General features: G+C 37.6%; 1 protein-coding gene across 1 annotated transcript in view; it reads right to left on the bottom strand.

Moving 5' to 3' along the window:
• The window catches only part of ADGRD1 (adhesion G protein-coupled receptor D1), a 1140767-nt gene that overhangs the window by 1041894 nt on the left and 79745 nt on the right, over positions 1–19128 (bottom strand). Inside the window, exon 4 of the mRNA XM_053701862.1 lies at positions 5274–5369. Within this exon, the coding sequence (XP_053557837.1) occupies positions 5274–5369 (96 nt within the window). The remainder of the gene's footprint in view (positions 1–5273; positions 5370–19128) is intronic.

The following is a 19128-nucleotide window of genomic DNA, read 5'->3' as shown; positions in this document are numbered from 1 at the left end:
GGGAAACAGAGCAAATAATTATAAAGAAGATTTAACTAAATTATAAAGAATAATGCTGAATGAAAGCTCTCTAGCATTTTCTGAGAGCACTGAAGGAGCTGGGGGCGGAGTTTATATTGCTAAAGAAAGGCAGGAAATTTTGGCACCAAAAAACAGCACAAAATTATGTCGCATCACGCATGACGTAAATAGCGTCATCACATGCGCGTTTGAGAGTGAATTTGAAAATTCATTTGAAAAAAAACAGAGGTAAGAAAATAAATTGCTGTGCAAAATCAAAAATTGAGGCTAATGTATCAGATGAAAAAAATGATGTTAAGTGACCTCCAGTTATCGATAATAAAAATAAAATGATTTGCATGTTATTGAAAGCCAATTTTAGAAAAATAAAAACTCCCAGATACCCCTATATGTTTCACAGATTCTACCAACCTTGACTACATTTATGACACTAAAAAAGAGCACTGAAATACTGACTCAAGGCATGTATACAAACAATATATATATCAACTTTTACTTAAAAGTGTCCAATCCATAGCTGAGAGTGTCTTATAATAATAAAAAGTATATACTTACCGTATAAGATACCCATCCACATATAGCAGACCGCCAAACCAGTACTGATACATATCATCAGACTTAATTGTACAAGAGTATATTGTCGATCTATAATGGGAGGAAGCAGATGAATCCCAGTGACCGATTTACAGAAAGGCTTATGAATAGCTTTTCCATAGGCGAAAACATGGTATCATCAGGCAATATTCCCTCCACATCCCTCAGACAAACACTGTACTTAGAGAGGAACTGGGCTTCAATATACTTAGAAGCACCTTTCACTGAAGAAATCAAGCACATCAGGAGGTGTATTTATAGGCATTTGAGGTTTGGGAAACTTTGCCCCCTCCTGGTAGGAATGTGTATCCCATCAGTAACTAGCTCGTGGACTCTCACCACCTATATGAAAGAGAGATATAAGAATATATATTTAAAAATACTTAGAACATATTCCCTTATGTATAGAACATTGAAAAGTTAAATATTTACAGTAAATACATAGTTAAACACTTTATTAAAAATGAATATTGCAAAAGTATGATTTTACATGTTTTCAGCTACCTGACTGCAATGTACATATATACGTACATGGCTATATATGTATACATATGTATTTATGTGTTTATATGTGTATATATGTATGTAAATATATAAATATACATACAAACCCATCTCTACACATATATACATATTTATATATACATACATATACATATTTAGACATGTATATGTATCTTTATGCTTGCAGCCTTTCTCTTCTAACTCCTGAGACCTCATATCTTTGAGAACTTATAACTTTTGAACTCAATTTTTTTTAAATTATGTATTAGACAGTGTTATTGTGAGGGTAACTGTACTTAACAGTTAACCAGAGCTGCGAAGTTTCGCTATCCCGAAGCATGTTAAATTCAATTGCGCTTGAGTAAATGTGTTTACTTTCAATTTGTAATAAGCTACTTCCAATGTGCATAAAGAGTCAAAATAAACCCCTTTTCGCTCGCCCACCCACAACTGTTAGCGTGCCATTCGTTATATAGCCCATAATAAATGCCTCTGCCAGGCTGATCTTCCTTACCCATCACTCCTCATATGCTGCACCTCTCTGCCATTCCATTCACTGGCTTCCTCTAGACTCCAGAATAAAGCACAAAATCCTGACACTAACATTCAAGACCCTCAATAACACTGCTTCCCCCTATATCTTGGACCCTGTCTCCAGGCACTCTCCCCCCCAGACCCTTCTCTCTGCCCATGACCTCTATATCTCATCTTTTCTTGTTTCTTCCTCACATTGCAATCTACAGTTCCTCTTTTTCTTTTGTCACCCCCTTGAACCCCCTTATTATGTAAGCCTACAAGCTCAGCTGTTTTGTAGCACACCTTCATGAGAGCTGATTTACAACAATACAACTATTGGCAGGGCCATCTATGCATTTGTCTCCTATAAATGCTACCTTTGTATATTTATTTACCTATAGAGCTGTGGAATCTGTTGGTGCTCTACAAATAACTGATAATAATAATAACAACAACAACAATAATAAATAACAGCTTGCTCCCTACAGACTGAGCATTTCTAAGCGCTTATTTGCAAGAAAACAAGTAAACTGTTTGCTGATGTTTTTCACAATCTTTTTCTTTTTCTGTTTACTTTTATTTAACATACATCTAAAAGGGCATTGTGTCATATTCCTTTAAGATTGTAATTAGAAGTTACCAGATCTGCTTTATTATTATTTTTTGCATTACACAGTTTTAGAGTAATAATTATCTGTCTTTTGACCCTAGGAATTCTGTGCAAGTAACAATTTTTTTGCAGCTGTGAACCCCTTCTATATTATTGAGGGGAAGAACTTCCATTGGTGGTGCTGTAGCACCAGGGTCCAAGTGCAGGGGGGCATAGCATCCAGCCTATACATATGTGGTCATTATCTGTGTATAGATACTCACCATCACTATACTGTGCAGCATACTCTTCAGTGTATAGATACATCATTAAACAGTGCAATGTGTTCACTATTAATGTACAGATATTCTGTCAATATAAAGTAAAGCATATTCATCAGAGTATACATACTTACCATATTTATACAGAGCACCCAAGACAAACAGGATTACTTTAGAGACCATCCTGAAGTCATTTGATGATTATCAAACTAATTTAATTAGAAGTCATTTGCGCATCATCAGACATCATGAGGCTTGTAAAGTCATCAGCTAAGGTAAAAAAAAATTCTGGGTGATGACTTCAGAATGATTAGCAGATTACCTTACTGATTACTTCACAAGCATGAACAGCCGGGCGGTGAATGACTCTAGAGTCATCTCATTTAAATATTTCCGCCTATGGGCATACTTCTGATGACTAGTCTGGAGTCATCGATTACTTCAGAATGATTTCTGGAAGATCATTCTTTTTGGCCAGGGCAGTGTACTCATCAGAAAATGTAGAGTATAGAAACTCACATAATTATACAGCACAGTGTGCTCACTGCCAGTGAATAAATACTCAGTATCATTATAAAGTGCAGCCTGCTCATTATCACTGTGTGTTTGTGTAAATATATATATATATATATATATATATATATATATATATATAGAGAGAGAGAGAGAGAGAGAGAGAGAGAGAGTGACAGATAGATAGATAGAGAGAGAGAGAGATGATTGATTGATTGATTGATTGATTGATGATTGATTGATTGATAGATAGACAGACAGATAAATAGATCATCATTATACAGAGAAGTATGTATATGGTTACTTCTGCTTAATACTTAAATACCTTTGAGCGGGCCCAAAAAAATGTTTGCACCAGGGCCCGCTTTCTCTAGGTTTGGCTTTCTCTACCTACTCTCTTCCTCATTTCACACTAATCTTTGCCTAACCCCCTGCATGTTTGCAATTACTTTTGTTCTCTATGCTATGTCATTATTGCATATCACCAGTCATGCAAGATTGCTGTTCAAGGATTCTCCTACATATCAGCTGATAAAGAGAGAAACACAAAATTATGTAAAAACACGTGTCAGATATGTCAGTATTCGCTTAATCAAAAATTAGTTTTGATAAAACAAAGCTTTTAAAGTGTTTTCATAATTAAATTTCATTCAGAAACATAATATAAACTCTATTTTATATATTAAAGCAGAAAACAATTTACTAAGGTCTAGATTACATGAGGAGCCCAATTAATAGCACAGGGTGCTTTATCTTTTACTTGACCTTGTGCAAATAATAACACACAATCTAATATTACAAGTGGATGGTATCATATTTCAACCAAAGCATCTTAAAGTAATGGTAAACTTTAGATAATCAAATGCCATATATGTAATCATTGCCTTTAAAAAAAAGTATATGTGTACCTTTTTTTTAAAAAAAAATCTATCTGTGAAAAGGGTTAAATCTGTGCCTATAGTAATGCTTCTATTACAATGTTATGCCCAGCCCACTGGAATTTACTCTTTTTTTTTTCCTGACAATTCCAATGAACATCCTATCAGTGTGAATGTCATATGACACTCTTGAAGTCCAGCCCTTTGAAATCCCTTAGGAAGCCTATGTAGAGAGTGGTTGGGGCTGCTCTCTATGTCAAAGCCCAGCCAAAAGAGGAAATAAAGGGTGGGGGGGGTGGAGGAAGAGAAGATACCAAGTAGGACTATAATTATTTTATTATAAAATATATATACACTTTTAAAATATATATATAATTATGCAGTTTTGCTTGTACACGTCTGACATTTACCATCACTTTAATGTGTCCAAAAACTTTTTAGCACATCTTCTACTTTTAATGGAGATCACAGATAATGCTACTAGTGCACTCATTTTGTTTGTATTGCAGGTGGTGTTAGGTGCTGCTCTCAAGCACAATCAAAAATATCACTGTAAAATGTAGAGCTTCTTAAGACCTGAATTAAACCATTATTATTAAAGAGACAGGAAACCCAAAACGTCTTTTTAAAATTTAGATAAGGCATGCAATTTCAAACAACTTTCCAATTTATTTCTAATCTCAAATTTGTTTTCTTGGTATCCTTCACTGAAAAGCATACCTAGGTAAGCTCAGGAGCAGTAATGCACTACTGTGAGCTAGCTACTGATTGGTGGTTTCACATATATGCCTCTTGCTATTGACTATTGACCAATGTATTAAGCTAGATCCCAGTAGTGCATTGCTGCTCCTTTAATGTTTCCAAGAGAATTCACCAAATTCGATAACAGAAGTTAGGAAGTTGTTTAAAATTGTATGCTCTATTTGAATCATGAAAGATACATTTTGGGTTTCATTTCCCTATAATATTATAGCAAAGAATGACATGAAGAACTCCACTTGGGCACCATATGCTTAGTGCACCCTCAGCTTATAGAGCATGAGTAAAACCCAACATGAATTTTACTGCGCGTCCCCATAGAAGTCTATTATGTGAGTGACTAAGGGCACCCACGTTGTTATCTGATATGCAGATGTTTTTGCACCCTAGACTATTACTCAAGAAATAAAAAATAACTTTGTACTTGTAATATGAGTGCAAAAATAAAACAATGTTAACACACAATGGTGCGCTCCACTTGTAACCTAGTCCTTATTTGGCTCACTCACCCTATGCTATAATAGTGAGGAAAAAACTCATAATAACCTTTTGAAGCATCCCTGAGCAGTAAGCTGGTATATTACCATTTATAATGCAATAGATACAGGAATTCCTCACCTACAGTTGCTGTGAACTTAGAGTAGGCAGAGTCATTGGTATGAACAGAGGTGGGGTAATGGTAAGGAAGCGAAGTGAAGTTGTGGATGGTGACAGCTGGAATGGATAAAAGAAGAGCAAATTAATGAATTAACAACATACAACACAAGTGCTTTATATCTCTCACAGGAATGGGTGACAGTTAAAGACAACAGTGGAATATAATATTTATAATTTGTAACTTAGTTATATTTTTTTTTTCCAGACTTTCAGACCAAATGAAGGATTTTTTTTTGGACGACTGTCTTATATCATTATCTTTTGACATCCAGTTGTAAGCAATAGGTTTTTATCTTGTTCACAAATGCAATTCAGTATCTGCTGCTAAACCGCATGCTGTATTTACTGTTAGAGATGATTTGCTCAAACTGAGGATCAAAGGATTTGGTGACTTTAAAAGGAAATATAGAAAGGAGAAATATTACTCAAAGGTGTGGGGTTAAGTAAATGCTGACGGGTCAACTTCTGTAAACGGTGTAATTTGTTGCACTATAACTTTTTTTCAATATGTATTCGGAAAAGTATACAATGGGGCCTATTTATTAAAGGTCTTGCGGACCTGATCCGACAGTGCGGATCAGGTCCGCAAGACCTCGCTGAATGCGGAGAGCAATACGCTCTCCACATTTAACATTGCACCAGCAGCTCACAAGAACTGCTGGTGCAACGCCGCCCCCTGCTGACTCGCGGCCAATCAGCCACCAGCAGGGTGGTGTCAATCATACTCGATCGGGTTTATTTCCAGAGATTCCTTGGCGCCTCATCTATTATCTTTAGACCGCTGCTTCATAACTGCTGTTTCTGGCGAGTCTTCAGACTCGCCAGACACACGGGCCCACAAGCTCCGTTCGGAGCTTGATAAATGGGCTCCAATGTGTGAACTGTTGCATCAGCTGCTGCATTTTCATCTAGTTCATGTATTTCAGCCACAGTGCACATTTATATGGACATTCGTCATTATATACCGTATGAATAGAATATATCAGTAATTCGGCTCTACGGTGTTCAAAATCTGAATACAAGTTTTAAAATGTTTAAAAATGTTCATTTGTTTAGAAAAGATTGCTGATTTTGCAGTCCAATTGAGTACAAATACAAATAAGATTGTTCACTGATTAAAGGGATAGGAAACCCCAAAATGTTATTTCGTGATTCAGATAGAATATAGAATTTCAAACAGCTTTCCAATTTACTTCTATTATCAAATTTGCTTCATTCTCTTGTTTTATTAAAGCTAAAAGCTCTATTTGAATCATGTAAATTTAATTTTGACTTTCCTATCCCTTTAAGCAATTACTGTATAGCATGCAGCTGTGTAGTTGCTTTCTGTAGGATGCACTTAAAGGGACACTGAACCCAAAAATGTTCTTTTGTGATTCAGATAGAGCAAGCAATGTTAAGCAACTTTCTAATTTACTCCTATTATCAATTTTTCTTCGTTCTTTTGCTATCTTTATTTTAAAATGGCATCTAAGCTTATTTTTCTTGGTTCAGAACTCTGGATAGCACTTTTTTTATTGGTTGATGAATTTATCCAGCAATCAGCAAGGACAACCCAGATTGTTCACCAAAAATCGGCCGGCATCTAAACTTACATTCTTGTATTTCAAATAAAGATACCAAGAGAATAAAGAAAATTTGATAATAGGAGTAAATTAGAAAGTTGCTTAAAATTTCATCCTCTATCTGAATCATGAAAGAAAAACATTGGGTTCAGTGTCCCTTTAAGCCTTCCTGCAGCAATGGAAAAAAATTGCACAAGTAGTTGCAAGCCTGCCCCAAAGGGGCTACAAAGCTGCATTTATAGCTTGATAAATGAAGCCCATAGTGTGGCATAGTCAGAAAAATGTACATCAAGATTTAAAGGGACATAAAACCCAAACATTTTCTTTCATGATCCAGATAGAACATACAATTTTAAACTTTCCAATTTACTTCTAATATCAAACTGCACTACTGGGAGATAACCTTTGCCTACTTAGGTATGTTTTTTAACAAAGGATAAAATAAAACAAAACAAGTTAATTTAAAACATGTTTAAAATGGTATGCTATATCTGATTCATAAAAGAAAAGAAGTGGGTTTCATATCCCTTTAAATACACAGTTAATACAAAGTATAGCCAGATTTTAATCTTTTTTTTTTTTTAAAAAAAGGCCCTAAAACCCAAAATGTGACCAACTTTCTTTTGGCTTTGGTTTTCTCTAGAATGTTTATTTTACTAGGCACAAAATCTTCTATAGAATGTTCCCTTTGCAAGGAATGCTGTTTATCCTTACTTGTTCTAACAGATGTTGTAAACCCTAGGTTGCCAAGGACGATTGCCATACATTACTATGCTTTCCCTAGGGGTCAAGGGGTAAATTGCAGTGTACAAAGGACCTTGATTTTTAACTGTTGATTTTAACTGTTCTAACTGAAATACTTAACAACTAGATTTCTATTGCAGATATAAACAGACTTGGTCTATTATGTTAACAAAATTCCCTACACAGTTTAATGGCAATATTGAGTGTAAAAATGGCAAGCTTGTTAAATATAACCTACAATTGTCTAACATCAGCCCACAATGGCCACACTGTTTTTATTTTAGTTTAGAATTTTGTAAACATAGTAAAAGCTTGATAGCTGAATGCAGATGATTTTGTGTAGGAATGGGGAAGAATACTAGATAAGCGGGGGAGGGGGATCACAACATTAAATATTGTCACCACAGTATTAAGTCTAGAAAGGAGCAGGTGTTCAGTGAGTAACAATATGCAGACAGTGACCGCATTTTCTGAAGTCATTGACATCTTTTCACAGCAGAGTCTATTCCTGGGGGTGAATGAAAGTAATTGATGCTGCAGAAACAGACAGTTGAGAGATATAAAGCCTAATAACAATGATAATATAATGCTGGCAACACAATGATGCTAATGGTATCATGAAGACTTTCACAAAGCAAACATGATGTAATGATGAGAAATGGGTAGCAGCATGAGATGACATAAGATGAAAATACAGAAGAGAAATACATGGTTCATATTTGAAAGCACATTTATTTCATGCAAATCTTTCATTGCTAACAAAGGAGACAGGTCATGAAAATGTTTTAATAATATAATGCATTCCTGTTTTACATCTGCTGCCCATGTTAGTCTAGTGGTGTTAGTTTATGTAACAATTCAGAAAGTAATTACACTGGAGACATTTTGTACTAGCTAGCGTGAAAACAGCTTGACTAATATCAATAGCATCTTGACATCAACTGCGATTAGTTGTTTTCAGGATACTGTCAGGGCATCTGTTTAGTGTTAAATCAAACACCAGCACTATAATGACCTGTGTAATGTTGGTTATGCAAGTATCTCTTGTAAAAAGAACGATAATACTCATGTTTTATTGGCAGCGCTTTATGTTACATACGATAGCTGTCAAATGAGACTTCTGGGAATCTATAAAAGCCAAAAGACAGTGAAGATCAAAAAGGTTTATTAATAATAATAATAATAATGCTGGCTTGAGAAAATATGTACAAAAATGGATTTAAAAAAAGAAGGAACAAACTAAGTATTTGAATTAAAAAACAATTATTTGATTTTAGAATAAAAGTGCATATAATTTACACGTTAGTCAGAAAGAGAAAGCTAAAGATATTCTGAAGAACTATGATGGCTGACCATCCAGATAATTCTCACAGGTGAAATCAAAATGCGCAAGTAAAGTCCGAATTTAGCTCCAATTCTATAACAAATTGGAACCTATCAGTATGTAAGCAAGCAAACTAAAACAATTACAAATTAAAAACAAGGGAATCTTTAAAACATATTATTCAAGTTTAAATAAATGGATACGAGTTTTTACAAAAAGCATTGAGAATTGTGAATGCATTCATTTAAAATATTTCATTGACCAGGTAATTTGAAGAAAAAACAAACAGCTAGATTACGAGTTGTGAGTTACGGCTCTTAACGCTAAAAATATGGTATTTTCAGTGTTAAAACAGCACTGCAGTCATTACAAGTCTTGTCAGTACAGGTGTACCGCAAACCTTTTAACCAAACGTCGGTACCGCATTCATAAAAATTAAGTTTTTTAATGAGATTCCCATAGCGCTGATTGAGTTTTGCGGTGAGGCTAAAAAGCGAGGATTACACTCATAACTAAACTGCTACAAAGTACACTAACACCCATAAATTACCTATTAACCACTAAACCGAGGCCCTCCCGCATCGCAACACTATAATAAATGTATTAACCCCTAATCTACCGTTCCTGATATCACCGCCACTCTGAAAAAACATGAACTTCTATTCCGCCGCTCCCTGACATCGTCACCACTATAATAAACTTATTAACCCCTAAACCGCCGCCCTCCAGCATCACAAACACTATTTAAATATGATTAACCCCTAATCTGCTGTCCCCCCACATTGCCCCCACTCTACTAAAGTTATTAAGCCCTACACCCCCGCCACTATAATAAACCTATTAACCCCTAAACCGCAAGCCCCCCCACAACAAAATATACTAAACTAAACTATTAACCCCTAAACCGAAAGCCCCCACATCGCAATAAACTAAATTAAACTAGTAAACACTAAACCTAACCATAACCCTAACCCTAATGTAACCCTAACACCCCCTAACTTTATATTAAAATTACAATTTCCCTAATTTAAATTAAAATAAAATTTAGCTGTCAAATTAAAAAAACTAAGTTTAAACTAATATAATTATTAAACTAAAATTAAACTAACTACCAATTTGTCATGATTCCTTTCATATCCAGTTTCACTTTACTGATTACCCAATCAACTCCTCAGGATGTCCCTTTAAATACCAGCATTACCTTCTATTCTATGCTTGGTATTGTTTCCCTGAAATCGGATCAAGCTTCACCTGACATCCTGTCTCTAAGGAGTTCTCTGTCTTCGCTAATCCTCAGCTTCCAGTCTGCACCGCTGTGCAGGGATCTGCATCTCTAGACCGGAACCTCGGCCTCTGTGACGTCACACGCCCAGCGCGGCTCACTCTCAGTACTGCCGCCATTACGGAGCTTGCTACTCCTCTCTGCACAAGCCTGTGTTTCCACTGTCTCCGGACACTTACCTACTAATCCCACTACAGGTACTAATAGGAAGGGTATTGTTCTGGTTTTACCTATTGTGCCTTTTACTTATCAAATCACGCTGATATTAGAATACTATATAGTCTAATAGTTTCACTCTGCCTGTCATATTTTATAAGAAAACAGGTCCTATAGTTCTGAACCATCCAATAGTGATTCACTCATAATTCTCTCATTGCTCATATGTGAAAGTGTATACTAATTGAACTGAGACATAGAAATTCCACTGCTGAACATAATGTTTTCATTGTCGCATCAGCTATAGTCTTATCTGCTGAAAATTCACCCCACTTTTCACGTATCACTACTGAAGCCTTACCGCTATGTACGTGATAAGAGTATGGACACTACTCTACCACCTATCTCTATAGACCCGAACATGGAGTACGAGGTTGAGAATATCTTGGACAGTAGACTTGTGAGGGGTGTTCTTCAATATCTCATCAAATGGAAGGACTACTCTGTTGAACATAACTCTTGGGAGCCTGCCACTAATGTCTCTGCTCCCAGGTTAATTTCTCTCTTCCATCAGAGGTACCCTGATCGTCCTCGTCTCTGAGCATCGGTGCTGCTCCTTGGAGGGGGTATCCTGTCATGATTCCTTTCATATCCAGTTTCACTTTACTGATTACCCAATCAACTCCTCAGGATGTCCCTTTAAATACCAGCATTACCTTCTATTCTATGCTTGGTATTGTTTCCCTGAAATCGGATCAAGCTTCACCTGACATCCTGTCTCTAAGGAGTTCTCTGTCTTCGCTAATCCTCAGCTTCCAGTCTGCACCGCTGTGCAGGGATCTGCATCTCTAGACCGGAACCTCGGCCTCTGTGACGTCACACGCCCAGCGCGGCTTACTCTCAGTACTGCCGCCATCACGGAGCTTGCTACTCCTCTCTGCACAAGCCTGTGTTTCCACTGTCTCCGGACACTTACCTACTAATCCCACTACAGGTACTAATAGGAAGGGTATTGTTCTGGTTTTACCTATTGTGCCTTTTACTTATCAAATCACGCTGATATTAGAATACTATATAGTCTAATAGTTTCACTCTGCCTGTCATATTTTATAAGAAAACAGGTCCTATAGTTCTGAACCATCCAATAGTGATTCACTCATAATTCTCTCATTGCTCATATGTGAAAGTGTATACTAATTGAACTGAGACATAGAAATTCCACTGCTGAACATAATGTTTTCATTGTCGCATCAGCTATAGTCTTATCTGCTGTTCTCTCCTATATTCATATAACAAACTGCTCATGTGTGTGTGCTAGGGTTTCACGTATTACTAATGGGTGATATTTATGTACTCTCCTGCCACACATCCAGCAACACACAATTATAGTACTATATCAGTAGCTGTGGTCCAAACATACACCTTTTTCTTTTCAGACATTACAGAATACCAAGCCTTAAAATAAGATGGACCCAACTGATTTGCCAACACATATACAAACATTAACCACTAAAGTTGAAATGTTAACTGAAGGTCTTACTGCACTTATGGTAGAAAATGATAACTTAAAATCTTACATAAAAGAGGTAGTGGATAGGAAGCCTCCTCCCCAGGAACCACAAATTTCTACCCCTGAGCCTTTTTATGGTGATAGAAAGATTTTCAGAGAATTTAAGAATTCCTGCTATCTATTATTCACCCTTAAACCTTACACCTACCCTAATGATAGGGTAAAAGTCATGACAACTATTTCATATTTAAGAGCTGAGCCCAGAGCATGGGCAAACACTTTCCTTGAGCATAATGATGAGATTCTTAATTCCCTTGACTCCTTTTTCTCTGCCTTAGCACAAATCTATGAGGACCCTTTTAAACAACAAACTGCTGAAAATGCAATAAGGTCCCTAAGGCAGAGGAAAAGAGAAGTTGAGGAGTATATAGCTGAATTCAAAAGGTGGGCCCCTGATACCCAATGGAACAACCTTTCCCTACGAAATCAGTTCCGCTTGGGGTTGTCAGAAGCCGTTAAGGACGAGCTTTCATGTACACAAATACCCCCAACACTGGAGCAACTAATAGATCTGAGTATCTGCATAGATAGGAGGATTAGGGAAAGGCATCATGAAAGAGTCAGTCATGACACTGCTTATAGGCCAAAATCCTCACCCAATATACCCAGTACACACTCAAAACCCCCACCAGAACCTATGGATATCGCCTTTCTACGTGGTCCCCTAAGCTCTCAGGAAAAGATAAGACGCCGTACGCATAACTTATGCATGTATTGTGCTTCCGATGAACACGGGGTCAAGGACTGTCCTAATCTGGCCCGGCAAAGAAAGGGTAAGCCGCTTACTCCCCCATCCACAATAAAAACTGTACTCAAATGCCCTCACTACTGCAACATTCCTCTTGTCTTGCAGTGGGACCAATCCCGGGTGACAGTCCAAGGGATCATTGATTCTGGAGCTTCTCTTTCCTATATTGATTTAACCTTCTGTGAAAATAATAAAATTCCCCTGCATAAGAAACTGTCTCCTGTTCATTTGAGGGGAATAGACGGTAAAGTACTAACCACAGGCCCTGTGATGTTCGAAACTACTCCCATTCTGATGTCAACTGAGTGTCACCATAGGGAGTACATTAAATTCGATGTAATCACTTCACCTGATTTCCCTTTAATTTTAGGTTTACAGTGGCTAAGGCAACATGATCCTCTGATTTCTTCGGCTTCTCTCTCTCTTCAGTTTAATTCTCAGTATTGTAAAACAACCTGTTTTCCCCATTTACTCCTTCAGCCTCCATCAGAAGGCTTACAGTCTAATGTGCCTATGGATTACGCGGACTTCACTGATGTGTTCAGTAAAACCCAATCTGAGACACTCCCTCCACACAGGCCATATGACTGCCCCATAGACCTTTTACCTGGAGCAGTCATACCCTGTGGGCATATCTTTCCTCTGTCCAAACCGGAGTTACTGCACCTCAGAACATACATAGATGAGAACATCAAAAAAGGCTTTATTAGGCCATCCACTTCACCTGCTGCTGCAGGTATTTTCTTTGTGAAAAATAAAGATGGATCTCTAAGACCTATAGTGGATTATAGGCAACTGAACAAAATAACCGTAAAAAACCGCTACCCCCTACCACTTATTCCGGAGTTAATCGAACGGTTAGTGGGCTCTAAGATCTTCACCAAACTTGATCTTAGGGGAGCGTACAATCTGATCAGGATGCGGGCAGGAGACGAATGGCTGACGGCATTTCGTACCCGTTACGGGTTATACGAATATGTTGTCATGCCATTCGGCCTCTGCAATGCCCCTGCCACCTTCCAGCACCTGATCAATGATATTTTCAAGGATATTCTTGACCTATATGTCGTAATATACTTGGATGACATCCTCATATTTTCAAAAAACCTCTCAGAACACAAATTCCATGTTCGCCAAGTTCTCACGCGTCTCAGAAGCAACTCTTTGTATGTGAAAGCCGAAAAATGTATTTTCCACGCTACCAGCATTCCTTTTCTGGGATACATCATATCCAACGAAGGAATCCGCATGGATGACAACAAGATCAAAACGGTATTAGATTGGCCTACCCCCTCTACTAGGAAACAAGTACAAAGTTTCCTAGGGTTCGCCAACTTCTATCGGAAATTTATAAAAAATTACTCATCTTTGGCAAAACCCCTCATTAATCTTACAAAACAAAACATAAAATACGTCTGGACCAATGAAGCTCATATTGCTTTTAATAAATTGAAAACTAGCTTCACAACCGCTCCTATTTTAAGATACCCCAATACTGAACTCCCTTTCGTTCTCGAAGTAGATGCATCCGACTCCGCACTCGGAGCCATTCTCTCCCAAAGGGAGTCTCTCAAACAACCTCTACACCCGGTTGCATTTTATTCCCGGACCTTGACTACTGCAGAGAGACATTACCCCGTAGGAGAAAAAGAACTTCTCGCCATAAAGGCTGCTTTCGAACAATGGAGGCATTTACTCGAAGGAGCTACAACACCTACAATAGTGTATACAGATCATAGAAATCTTCAGTTTTTAAAGACCACCAGAACACTCTCTGCTCGCCAAGTGCGATGGAATCTCTTCTTTTCCCGTTTCAATTTCCTCATCACCTACCGGCCCGCAAGCAAGAATAGAAAAGCAGATGCTCTCTCTCGACTACCGTCCACTCCATTAACACAACCTTCACATCAACAAGTAATTCCAGATGAGAATTTTCTCCTCTTCTTCATAGATTCGCTCCCTTTACTATGTACTGAACAAACCAAAGATTACTCTAAACCTCTACATCTCTTATCAAAGGATAATGATGGATTATACCACTATGGAAAAAAATATTACATTCCCCCATCTCTTCGAGTCCAACTACTCACTTCAGCACATGACTCACCTCTTGGAGGACATTGTGGTGTGAAAAAGACCAAGGAGTTACTACAGAGATCTTACTGGTGGCCCACCATGTTATCTGATGCTACTCAGTTCATCAACACTTGTTCTTCCTGCACAATATCTAAACGAACTAAGAGACCACCTTTTGGACTACTACTGTCCACACCTACCCCCGAGAAACCTTGGCAAGAGATCGCTTTGGATTACATCGTTGATTTGCCAAAATCCGATAAGAACACTACTATTCTTGTGGTGGTTGACCTTTTCAGTAAGATGCTACATCTGATACCTTACCATAAACTTCCATCAGCTGCTGAGACCATACAACTTTTACTGACCAATGTGATTAAACTCCATGGTTTACCCCGGAAGATTTTAACCGATCGTGGCTCCCAGTTCACCAGTGCTTTGTGGTCTGCATTCTGTAAACAGTTCTCTATAGACAAATCCTTATCCTCCTCTTACCATCCGCAGACGAATGGACAAACAGAGCGATGCAATCAATGGGTTGAGCAGTTCTTACGTACTTATTGCCATACCTCTCAACATTCATGGTCCCAACAGCTACATTATGCAGAATTCGTCTTCAATAACACTGTGCACTCCACCACTAAACAAACTCCCTTTTTCATCAATTATGGATTCCACCCGACATTCCAGTACCTACCTGATCTGGTTCCAGACCATCCCCACATTTCTGATTTAACTTCCAGTATTAATTCGAACTTCACTATTGTTAAACAGGCAATAGAAGAATCAAAGGATATACAGAAAAGGTATTACGATCGAAGACACACTCCTCCACCTTCATACTCTAAAGGAGACCTTGTCTGGCTTTCAACAAAAAATCTTCGCTTGTCCACCCCCTCTAGGAAGCTTACCCCTCTCTTCATTGGACCCTTTCCTATACAGAGAATAATCAATTGCAATGCTGTTCGCCTCACTCTACCTACCACCCTGAAAATTCACCCCACTTTTCACGTATCACTACTGAAGCCTTACCGCTATGTACGTGATAAGAGTATGGACACTACTCTACCACCTATCTCTATAGACCCGAACATGGAGTACGAGGTTGAGAATATCTTGGACAGTAGACTTGTGAGGGGTGCTCTTCAATATCTCATCAAATGGAAGGACTACTCTGTTGAACATAACTCTTGGGAGCCTGCCACTAATGTCTCTGCTCCCAGGTTAATTTCTCTCTTCCATCAGAGGTACCCTGATCGTCCTTGTCTCTGAGCATCGGTGCTGCTCCTTGGAGGGGGTATCCTGTCATGATTCCTTTCATATCCAGTTTCACTTTACTGATTACCCAATCAACTCCTCAGGATGTCCCTTTAAATACCAGCATTACCTTCTATTCTATGCTTGGTATTGTTTCCCTGAAATCGGATCAAGCTTCACCTGACATCCTGTCTCTAAGGAGTTCTCTGTCTTCGCTAATCCTCAGCTTCCAGTCTGCACCGCTGTGCAGGGATCTGCATCTCTAGACCGGAACCTCGGCCTCTGTGACGTCACACGCCCAGCGCGGCTTACTCTCAGTACTGCCGCCATCACGGAGCTTGCTACTCCTCTCTGCACAAGCCTGTGTTTCCACTGTCTCCGGACACTTACCTACTAATCCCACTACAGGTACTAATAGGAAGGGTATTGTTCTGGTTTTACCTATTGTGCCTTTTACTTATCAAATCACGCTGATATTAGAATACTGTATAGTCTAATAGTTTCACTCTGCCTGTCATATTTTATAAGAAAACAGGTCCTATAGTTCTGAACCATCCAATAGTGATTCACTCATAATTCTCTCATTGCTCATATGTGAAAGTGTATACTAATTGAACTGAGACATAGAAATTCCACTGCTGAACATAATGTTTTCATTGTCGCATCAGCTATAGTCTTATCTGCTGTTCTCTCCTATATTCATATAACAAACTGCTCATGTGTGTGTGCTAGGGTTTCACGTATTACTAATGGGTGATATTTATGTACTCTCCTGCCATACATCCAGCAACACACAATTATAGTACTATATCAGTAGCTGTGGTCCAAACATACACCTTTTTCTTTTCAGACATTACACAATTAAATTAAATTAAATTAAACTACACATTTAAAAAATCCCAACACTACTATAAAAATTACAAACTAATTACAAAAAATAAAAAAGACTAAATTACAAAAAATAACAAACACTAAAGTACGAAAAATAACAAACGAAATTATCAAAAATAAAAAAGAATTACACCTAATCTATTAGCCCTATCAAAATAAAAAAGCCCACCCAAAATAAAAAAAAACCTAGCCTACAATAAACTACCAATGGCCCTTAAAAGGACCTTTTGTAGGGCAATGCCCTAAGTTAAAGGGACACTGAACCCAAATTTTTTCTTCTGTGATTCAGATAGAGCATGCAATTTTAAGCAACTTTCTAATTTACTCCTATTATCACATTTTCTTCATTCTCTTGGTATGTTTATTTGAAAAGCAAGAATGTAAGTTTAGATGCCGGCCCATTTTTGGTGAACAACCTGGGTTGTCCTTGCTGATTGGACAGCACCAATAAAAAATTGCTGTCCATGGTTCTGAACCAACAATTTGCTGGCTCCTTAGCTTAGATGCCTTCTTTTTCAAATAAAGATAGCAAAAGAATGAAGAAAAATTGATAATAGAAGTAAATTAGAAAGTTGATTAAAATTGCATGCTCTATCTGAATCATGAAAGAAAAAATTTGGGTTCAGTGTCCCTTTAAACAGCTCTTTTAACTGTAAAAAAAAAAAATACAAAGACCCCCCCAACAGTAAACCCCACCACCCAACCCCCCAAAATAAAAAACCTAACTCTAACAAAAACCTAATCTACCACGGCATTTAGCTCTTTTACATGCCAAAACCCTAAACTAAAAATAAAATCCACCCAAAAACCCTTAAAAAAAAACCTAACACTAACCCCCGACAATCCGCTTACAGTTTTTGAAGTCCCGCTTGAACGATCTTCATCCTGTTGGAGAAATTCTCATCCAGGCGGCGAGTAGTCTTTATCCAGGTGGCCTCTTCAATCTTTAGCCAGACGGCGAAGTTCTCATCCTAGCGGCGAGAAGTCTTCATCCAGATGGCCTCTTCAATCTTCATCCAGGCGGGATCTTCTATCTTGATCTTGGCAGCGCGGAGCAGGTCCATCCTGAAGACATCCGGCGCGGAGCATCCTCTTATTCTAATGGCTGATTCAAAATTTTTAGCCAATAGGAATGCAAGGGACGCTATCTTGGATCGCGTACCTTGCATTGAAGATTCAGTGTACGGCGGCGACCGTATGAAGAGGATGCTCCGCGCCCATCCAAATGCCCTTTTCAGGGCAATGGGTAGCTTACGATTTTTAGATAGGATATTTGTATTTTTTATTCACAAAAAGAGCTGATATTTTTAGGGAAATGCCCTACAAAAGGCTCTATTAAGGTTTTTTATTTTGGGGTGTTTTTTTAATGGGTATTAGAATAGGAATAATTTTTATTATTTTTGATAATTTGTTTGTTATTTTGTGTAATTTATTTTTTTAGGGGGTGTTTGGTTTTTTTGGAGCAAAAGAGCTGTTTAACTTAGGGCAATGCCTTACAAAGGCCCTTTTAAGGGCCCCCAAAAGGCCCTTTTAAAGGCCCTTGGTAGTTTGGGGGGTGGGGGTTTGTAAAGTGGATATTTGTATTTTTTATTCACAAATAGAGCTGATATTTTTAGGGCAATGCCCTACAAAAGGCCCTATTAAGGTTTTTTATTTTGGGGTGTTTTTTTAATGGGTATTAGAATAGGAATAATTTTTATTATTTTTGATAATTTGTTTGTTATTTTGTGTAATGTATTTTTTTAGGGGGTGTTTGTTTTTTTTTGTAGCAAAAGAGCTGTTTAATTTAGGGCAATGCCCTACAAAAGGCCATTTTAAGGGCCCCCAAAAGGCCCTTTTAAGGGCCCTTGGTAGTTTATTCTAGATTAGGCTTTTTTTATTTTGGGGTGGTTTTATTTTTTTAAAGGTATTAGAATAGGAATAATTTTTATTTTTTTGGATTTTTTTTTGTTGTAATGGTAGGTTTTTCTTATTTTTTGTAATATTAGGTTTTTTATTTTTTGTAATGGTAGGTTTTTTATTTTTTGTAATTTTAGTTTTTAGTGTAAGGTAGCTTAGGTTTTATTTCACAGGTAATTTTGTATTTATTTTAACTAGGTAGTTATTAAATAGTTAATAACTATTTACTAACTAGTCTACCTAGTTAAAATAAATACAAATGTATTATTATTATTATCGGTTATTTGTAGAGCGCCAACAGATT

Source organism: Bombina bombina, chromosome 2 (genome assembly GCF_027579735.1).
Source record: "Bombina bombina isolate aBomBom1 chromosome 2, aBomBom1.pri, whole genome shotgun sequence".
Lineage (NCBI taxonomy): Eukaryota > Metazoa > Chordata > Amphibia > Anura > Bombinatoridae > Bombina > Bombina bombina.
This window is presented reverse-complemented; position numbering and strand designations above follow the sequence as displayed.